General features: G+C 40.9%; 1 protein-coding gene across 4 annotated transcripts in view; it reads left to right on the top strand.

The window, feature by feature from the left end:
* fen1 (flap structure-specific endonuclease 1) overlaps positions 1 to 8,962 on the top strand; it is a 39,850-nt gene extending 30,888 nt beyond the window's left edge. For 3 of the 4 annotated variants that reach the window (XM_077624153.1, XM_077624151.1, XM_077624152.1), the window contains 2 exons: positions 2,690 to 2,804; positions 6,183 to 8,790. In XM_077624153.1, the coding sequence (XP_077480279.1) occupies positions 2,690 to 2,804; positions 6,183 to 6,326 (259 nt within the window). In that variant the 3' untranslated portion in view covers positions 6,327 to 8,790. The other variant, XM_077624154.1, reaches the window with a different exon arrangement.
* Positions 8,963 to 9,613: the final 651 nt, after the last annotated feature.

Below are 9,613 nucleotides of genomic sequence, written 5' to 3' on the forward strand. Positions count from 1 at the left end.
AGAAAATAAAGTAGTAGTAACAGTAAGTACTACTGTAATGAAATTGTAAATCCAGAAATCCTACTCCAGAAAACTTAAACCAGCATAGAAAACGTTGAGATTAATCTTTGAATTAAGGTTCTCAGCAAATCATTTTGAATATATATATTTCCTAAAATAATAGGAAATTATTTAAAATTAAACTAGAAGTAAAAGTGTGTTCCATGCCATTTTCAGGTATTGTTCTCTAAGCCCTCTAGTCTGTCCAAGGCACTAAGAATTTCACATAAATCTTCTAGTGTTGTTTTTTCTCAGTGTCAGACATCAATCCCCAGCTTTGATAAATTACATTGCATGTCCAAATGGCTACTACTTTAAACGCAAGGATAAAATAAAAAAATATAAATAATTGGCAGCACATTGTAGTACGTACTTGTATTTAGAAATATGTCCAGCGGGGGGGCAGTACATGCCCTTGTTATTCCTAAATGAATGTTATCTGTAACGGGCCATATATGGCCCGCGGGCCGAGGTTGAAAAACATGTACACACACGATCCGGGGGCGGGGCGAGCGCGCGAATCCCGTTTCGGCAAACTGTCCGTCGGCCAAACGTCTTTCGGCGAATCGTCCGGTCACGATTGTTTCAGGTCAGACGGCCCGGTTCAGACTGGTATGCAACTTCTCCAGCAAGCGCAGGCAAATGCTGGCGACGATGAACGTGAACTCACTCAGACACTCGACGCTGATGCGGAAGGTGATGTGAATGACGAGGACAGCTACAACAGCGACATGTCACTTGATTTTCACCAGTGAATTTGTGATTACAGACGCTCCCCTACTTACGAACATTCAACTTACGAACAACGGTACATACGAACATGTCTGCAAATTGCGTTTAAGTCCAAAAATGTTCGCAAGTCCAATTTTGTATTTCGCCCCTTTTTCGGAGTAGTACTTCTTTCCGCCGCTAATACCGACGCCTGGCGCTGTGAGAGCTCAGCTCACCCAGCATCTACCTTCTTCTTCGTTGCAATGCGGAAGTGCGTGAATGTATCTCCAGTGTGCAAAGAACCTTTTTCATTTGTATCATTAAATATCTCATGCATCCAATATTGAATATGGTTGGTAAAAAGCTAAAGGCTTTAATTGAGGGAGTTGCAAGGAAGAGGCAAGCCATTTCATTTGAAACGAGTGGCAATAATAACGAAGCTTGATGCGCGTCAGAAAGTGGTGAGCGTTGCACATTCAGTACCATTTATAAACATAAAGATGGAGCAGCAGGACCCAAATATTGAACGTTGCACAAAGTTTGCAAATCAATTGAATGATGCCATACAGTGCTACCTCATCATTTATGATGAAAAAAAGAAGAAAACTGTGCAATCGTCATTAGGTCGCTTCTTTTGGCCAGTTTCTAATACATAAATCTCTCTCTCTACAGTACTGTACATATTCTCTCCATTTTATTAAATGGTTTTTTTTCAGTACAAACCAATGCATGTTACTTATACAAGCCTTAAACATACAAATGCACTTGTATAAACCTTCAATATACTTATATCGGCCTTAAACATAAATTATAATACAAAATATAGCACTGAATCAACTTACAAACAAATTCAACTTATGAACAATCGCTCGGAACCAATTGCGTTCGTAAGTAGGGGAGCGTCTGTACTTACCAGTACTCGCCTTGTATTTGTGCCTTTTGTTTAATAAATAAGTATATGTTACCCGGTTTCTCTTTTCATCCATAAAATTTACCGCATCTTCTCAAAATTCTGACCAGCTAGTCGAAAAATAGAGCGGCACCCTCTAAATGAACGGCACTACGGGGGAAAGTTTGAAAAATAGAACGGAATGCCGTTGAAATACAGATTTTACGGTATATTATATAATTGCATTTTTGTCTGTGTGTGCATCTGTTCGAGCTCTATGGACTCTGATACGGCTGAACCGATTTTCATGAAAATTGAAACAGTTATATTTTGTGTCTGGGAGTGACAGGCTAGATTTTGTGTCAAAACACCCCCGATAAATATGGAAAGTCGGGTTTTCGAAAAAATTGTCCGATACACACCAAATTTGACACGTTTGCAAGCTACCTTCATAAGTGTTAATCCAAAGTTTCAAGATCATGGGTCTCTCTACAGCAAAGAAAATCGATAAAATATTAAAACCACTGCGAGAACTGCTTTGCACACGTCCACCTCTACGTAGCCAGCTCACATGTCGGGTCTCCATCCGAGCTTTTCATATTCTATCCGAAAACTCTGGCCAAAAACATTGTTTACAAAGAAGTTATAACCCCCCCCCCAAAACATCGCGCCAGACTTCTAACCATCTTTGACACAGTTCTTCTCCATTCCAACCCTACATGTTGCCAATAAAAACCCATTATTCGCAAACCGTCTTCACTGTAGAACCCTATTAAAATGGTACGCTTAAGGGAGCTTCAAATATGGCTCTTAGTAACAGTTCACATCCTTCATCAAACCACCGATTTGGCCACTAAGTGACATATCATAGACTCTTACCAACTGTTCCCTGTTACCTGATGGATGCATACTACCAACACGCGTACCAACAACCGGGCTCTTCTGCTTGTCTCTAATAAATATATGGGCAAAACAAAAGCAAACTTTCTGAAATGACTTTTCTTGATTTGTTACTCACTCATCTTGAGAAGTTGATTGTGTGCTCTATAGTGAAGACAGGATCCGTAACGGGTGTAAGAAGATTGTAAAGAGTCGCCAAGGAAGCACACAGGGACGACTGGACTCCTTCTTCACAGTCACCGGGTCATTATCATCCAAACGGAAGGTACTTCAGTTAAAATTTATACTGACATTGTTTGTAATTTATAATTCCAAATTATGACTATGATTTGTGCTTATAATTACTATCCTTGTAATCAATAACTAAATCCAATCCAAGTTTAAAAAGTAAGATTTGAAAAATTAAACGATCGGTGAAATGTATTACAGTAATACCTTGAGATACGACCTTGATGCGTTCCGGGATCGATCTTATATGTCAATTTACTCGTATCTCAAATCAATTTTTCCCATAGAAATGAACTAAATACAAATTACTCCTTTCCCACCACCTGAAATACACCAAAAAAGCCGGATATTACAATGGAAAAACCTTTTTATTTTTCCAAATTCACCACCTACTCACAATTAACAAATAACTAGACGTTCTGATCTTCAATTCTAAAATGTGACATTATTCAGTACAGACATACGGTAGCGTGGAATGCGTGGGCGAGAGAGAGAGAGTTAGAGGGAGAGGGGGGACAGGAGAGAGACTTGACGGCAACGCGCTCGTAACATAAACTTTAAATTTAACTTAAATGAACTTAGATTACTATACACACACACACTTAAAAATAAATTTGAATCTCACGTTTCACTAAATTTATACCTTCTTGTGCCATAACCGAGGCAAAGATGTTCATGTATTCCACTGCGGCTTTTGAGCCAGAAATTCCTGACTTCTCCATGGCTCACAACCGAGTGTTCGTGTTTTAAAATTATCGAACCAGCCACCACTCGCTTTGAAGGGTTTCGCTAGTGTCTTTTTCAGATGCTTGCTTTGCTTTCAAGTCCATGTAGATTCCGCTGGCCTTTCGCAGATTATTGACTCGGTCACGCTATCTCCAGTAAAAAATGCAACCGGTACGGCTCGGTGCTTGTAGATATCTTTCTGCGAGGGAGATGCGGTGAGAAAGACAAAGCGATGCTGTTCTCATAAGCTGCCTCTCGCATACTCGGCCACTCAGACGTCCGCATCGGGAACCATCTGGTATGCTCGTATCTCAAGGCAAAAAAATGCTCGGAATTTTCCTCGTATCTCAAATTGCTCGTATGTTGGGACACTCGTATGTCAAGGTATTACTGTATAGTAAAATGATGAGGTAATAACATTAAGAGAAATAGTTTGCTGCGATATCCTCCAGCACCCTGTGCCACCCTTGTGCGTATAAGCGGTCTGGAAATTAATGAATAATTAGAAGCTAATAAATTGAGTGAACAAAATTTCATTTACCGTAATTACTCGAATATAACACGCATATTTTTGCTATATAATTAATTCCAATAGTTGGGGGTGCGTGTTATAATCAATAACTAAAATAAATTACAAATTTTCGATCGAAAAAAGCATTGTCAAACTCACTTTGACGCACGGACATTGTGCAATTTCCAACTTTGAATTCAAAATACACGCATATTAAACATCGTCAAGCCTCACAAACATCACAATCCTGCATTAATAAGCTGGAAAGTAGAATACTACATTGTAGTGTAGTACGTACTTGTATTTAGAAATATGTCCAGCGGGGGGCAGTACATTCCCTTGTTACATGTGATAGTCTTTTCCATTGTGCATATCTTCAAATCATTTATTTATTCAATTTGTATGTTCCTTTTCTTGTTTGAGAATGACAATAGATATTTGAATTAAAACATGGTATTGTCAATTGAAATGTAGTCAATGTTCAAGGAAGTCTAAAAGGTATTGCAACATAACATGTCTACATGATATGTTTGTCCACTCTGTGTATCATCTATTGCCCTAAAATTCAAACGCTCGTACCTGAAGATTTCTCTATCCGGTTTTGAACAAAACAATCGTGAAACGAAGAAAAAAAGGTAAGATTTCTGATTTTCGTCAGCGGGAAATTTTAGGTGCGCACTATATTCGAGTACTGCGTTTTTCCAGATTTTTTTGGCCCAAAATTACCTGCGTGTTATTTTCGAGTGCGCGTTATATTCGAGTAATTACGGTAAACATTTTATTCCTAAACGAAAATGCTATTCTTAGTCATTTTCAAAATCGCTTATCCTCGTCAGAGTGGCTCGATCCTGGACCCTATCCCATCTGACTTTTGGGCGAAAGACAGACTACACTAGGCATGGGCAAACTGCGGCCCGGGGGCCACATGCTGTTTAAACCTTTTAATCCGGCCCGCCAAACTTGATGATATTGAATTAATTAACCTTGTTAATTTGTTATTTTCCTGCAATTCTAATGTTTTCAACTAGATGGCACTGTAGATACATTGGCTTTGTTGAGGTGAAGCGTACTTTACCCTTTGACCCTTCTCGACCCATCAGTCCCTCTTTAAAGATGAGTGGACATAAGAAAAGGAAAGTGGACATAAAATGTCGAGTGTTCAATGCAGTAAATATTTTTTCACTGAACACCGATCATCTGCTGTTTACCTAATATGCCAAGAAAGAGTATTATATTAACCAGCATGCTAACTATGCTAGCAAGCTGCCAACAAAAGAAAGGGAAGCTGCTGCTCAGAAGTTGGCAGCTAATTTAAAGGCTCAACAAAGTTTTTTTTCCACCGTCAAACTGCCATTCAACAGTCAAGTACCGCGGTCAGTTTTATGCTTTGATTCAAAATAGCAAAGGCCAGCAAAACACTGTCTGAGGGCGAGTTTTTTAAAGAATGTAGTATGGTGGGGACAGCATGTATTTTGTGCCCGGAGACCAAAGACAAATTTGAGATAATCCCTTCATTACGGCTGACAGTGACTCGCCGTGTGGAACTAATAGATGAAGATATCAAGAGCATCTTAAACAAAAAGACAGTCATTCACATTGTATTCTTAAGACACTGCTCAGCTCCTCATTTTTATTCGAGGTATCAACGACACTTTTGAAATAACGGAGGAGTTTTTGACAATGGAGTCTCTGAAAGGACAAACACGGGGAGAGGAGTTTGACCGGGTGTCTGCTGTCATCGAAAATGTGAAGCTCGGATTTCGACAAAATTGACAAGTCATTTCATTTGGTGGCCTGTCCTCTGTCACAATACCCCAAAACTTCTCCACCGTAGTTGCAGATCGAAGTGATCGACCTTCAGTCTGACTCCGTCTTAAAAGATTAGTTCAACTCTCTGAGACAGCGCAGAAGATGCTGGTGTTGTTCGGCTGGACCTACGTGTGTGAACAGACATTCAGCATCATGAAAATCAACAAAGTCAGCCACAGATCCAAGTTAACAGACAACACCTCAGATTCATTCTGAGAATCGCCACAACAAAACTAAATCCGGGCTTCGATGCGCTGGCTAACAAAAGGAGACCAACAACACTGTTTCCATTAAAATTGAAAGTGTCTCCGTGATGCGCACGTTAAAATAAAATAGTGCCCGCTGATCAAATATAATTCCACTCCACAGAGTGACTTGGTGCCACTGTTTCATCCTTGCACTCGCCGTTGTTGTCTTTTGGCACCGAGGACACAAATTGAAGAGAAGAAGCAGGACAAGTACATCTGCATCTCCTATTGTTTTTGGAAAAAAAGACAGCCAGGAGGAGAGTGATAGTGATATCCTGAAGGATAACAGGATTTCCGTGCTTTAAAATAGAAATGGTTAGTAATTAAAAAAGGCACATTTTATTCATTTGATTTTCAGTGTTCTAAGACCCATTCCAAAGTCAGATATTTTGTTGTAATGCTTTTCTTCATTTTCATATGAAATTAAAGCACACGTATGGCATATCTCAAGATGTGTATTTTTTCTCCAATGAGGTGGGGTTACCAAAGAGATCCATCCATCTGCTCCCGGTCCAGCCCCTTTGTCAAATGTTAGAACCCATTGTGGCCCGCGAATCAAAAACTTTGGCCACCCCTGGACTACACACTACGTTTGTCGCCAGTCAGTCATAAGGTTTCTCATCTCAGTATTAGTTGTAAAATATTTTTTTAACCTATGAAAAGATCTGCTGTCAGTCAGGGAAGATGTGGGTTGTTCCAGACAGCCAGAGCAAACATCAAGTTAAAACTGAACTAGAACCGCACTGCTCGCTCCCCAAACATCTCATCAGCACAGCGAACTGAAGAGCACAAACAAAGAGCGTGCTCTCCCTCTACTGGTTAAAACAGAACCTAAAGGCAACAAGTCCGCATTTAGCTAACATAATTAATGCTACCATTATTGGAGTGGAAAAAATGCACGATACAGTATGGTTTCAGAAGGAAGCAAGACGTACTTTATTGAATAACTCTGTCTTTTAAAGCTTGGGCATAGTACAGTGAAAGGCATCCGCCATCCTTCGCAATCGCGTCTGACGTCTAAGCACAGTACAGCAAGAACGTGAAGGACATCTGCCCTCCTTCGTCATCATTTTGGCAATGTCTGATATCTTTAAGGCCCTGGCTCATGAACACATGATGCTATCTGCCACCATACACAATTATCTAGACTAACGGGGGCCTCAATCTTCCACAATACCTTCACATGCTCTCGAAATGATGATCTTTACTAGGCCTGAATGGTAGCTCACTTGTACCACAACATCGAGATTTGTGCATTCCCAATACTCGTATCACAGAACATACAATGCTTTTATTATTAGAGGAAGTGTTGTTCGAGAGACAAGACAGTGGGGCAAATAAGTATTTAGTCAACCACCAATTGTGTAAGTTCCCCCACCTTAAAAGATTAAAGAGGCCTGTAATTGTCAACATGGGTAAACCTCAACCAAGACAGACAGAATGTGGAAGAAGAAAAAAATCACTGTTAGATTTTTATGGAATTTATTGGCAAAACATGGTGGAAAATAAGTATTTGGTCAATACCAAAAGCTCATCTCAATACTTTGCTATGTACCCTTTGTTGGCAATAATGGAAGCCAAACCTTTTCTGTAACTCTTCACAAGGTTTTCACACTGTTGCTGGTATTTTGGCCCATTCCTCCATGCAGATCTCTAGAGCGGTGATGTTTTGGGGCTGTCGTTGGGAAACACGGAGTTTCAACTCCCTCCACAGATTTTCTATGGGGTTGAGATCTGGAGACTGGCTAGGCCACTCCAGGACCTTGAAATGCTTCTTATGAAGCCACTGCCCTGGCTGTGTGTTTGGGATCATTGTCATGCTGAAAGACCCAGCCACGTCTCTCATCTTCAATGTCCTTGCTGATGGAACGAGGTTTTCACTCAAAATCTCTTGATACATGGCTCCATTCATTCTTTCCTTTACACAGATCAATCGTCCTGCTCCTTTTGCAGAAGAACAGCCCCAAAGCATGATGTTTCCACCCCCATGCTTCACAGTGGGTACGGTGTTCTTCGGATGCAATTCAGTATTCTTTCTCCTCCAAACACGAGAATCTGTGTTTCTACCAAAAAGTTCTATTTTGGTTTCATCTGACCATAACACATTCCCCCAGTCCTCTTCTGGATCATCCAAATGATCTCTAGCGAACCGCAGATGTGTACTGGCTTCAGGAGGGTGACACGTCTGGCAGTGCAGGATTTTAGTCCCTGGCGGCGCATTGTGTTACTGATAGTGGCCTTTGTTACTGTGGTCCCAGTTTTCTGTAGGTCATTCACTAGGTCCCCCCGTGTGGTTCTGGGATTTTTGCTCGCCGTTCTTGTAATCATTTTGACGCCACGGGGTGAGATTTTGCATGGAGCCCCAGATCGAGGGAGATTATCAGTAAAACTTAATATGGGACTTGAAAGCTGGGAAACCGTGCCCTTGTGTGCCCCAGCACAATTACTTCATGTCAGCACAGTTAAAGGCACAACGGTGAGTGCACCCACCTATTGTTTATTTCCACCAAAAACACACCTGTAAAGATAATTTCAGACAGATTTAAATCAATACAAGAATCTTGGAACGTGGTATCGCGATGTACTAGCTCAATTTTAATGTTTAGTGCAGGTGAATTTTTTCAAAGAATGCCACTCACCGACTCTGAGTCCTTTTATAGACGGTAGTCTCTCTTTGTACTCACTGACAACTGTGATTTCTGTGTTGTCTTACGCACATATTTTATTCTCCATAGGAGCCTGAACTAAAAGGATCGGCTAAAAAGAAGCTGAAGACAGCCACACCAGGAAAATTTAAAAAAATGGAAATGAAGCACTTTAACATTTGACTTCATTTTTTCCAAGTGTTTTAAGGATGTATTACACACAAAAGCTTCGGTAATAAATGCTTGTTCAAAACAATCTATTGATTTATTTTTTGTGAGCTCCGGTACTCCTGACAACCTCCCCAAACTCTGGAAATCCCCAAAAATTGTCACTTAATTTTTTTTAAAGCAACCATCGCTACCGGTTCCGCCACCTTGATTCAACTGCACTGTAAACCGATTGAATTTGGTTACACGAGTGTATTGTGAATCATCCAAGTTACTAGTTCTGACAAATGATTTGTTTTGTAGGACTTCAGTGCGGCAATCGATTCGGAATCGATTGCATAGGTAGCCTCTATCACTTTACTATCAACATTACGGTGGACGCTACGTTGGAAGTTTAATTTCCGGCCATTCGGCCGGAGCTTCGGCGGACCATGCCCATGGCGTCGGCCAGAGCTTCGGTGGCTCCTACCCGCGGCGTCGGCCGGAGCTTCGGCGGCCCCTAGCCGCGACGTCGGCCGGTGATTCAGCGGCGAGCGAGGTCTGCTCCAGAACAGGCAACGACAAGTTTTTTGGAAGAGGATACCAGACATTTTTATCAAAAAAAAAGAATTTTGAAAAAAAGTGATGGCCGTCTATCAGTCTGGAAAAGGTTACAAAGGCATTTCCAAGGCTTTGGGGCTCCAGCGAACCACAGTCAGGGAGTACAAATGTGTTACTTTGAAGGGAAAATCTTAAGAAA

Source organism: Stigmatopora argus, chromosome 17 (assembly GCF_051989625.1).
Source record: "Stigmatopora argus isolate UIUO_Sarg chromosome 17, RoL_Sarg_1.0, whole genome shotgun sequence".
Taxonomy (NCBI): domain Eukaryota; kingdom Metazoa; phylum Chordata; class Actinopteri; order Syngnathiformes; family Syngnathidae; genus Stigmatopora; species Stigmatopora argus.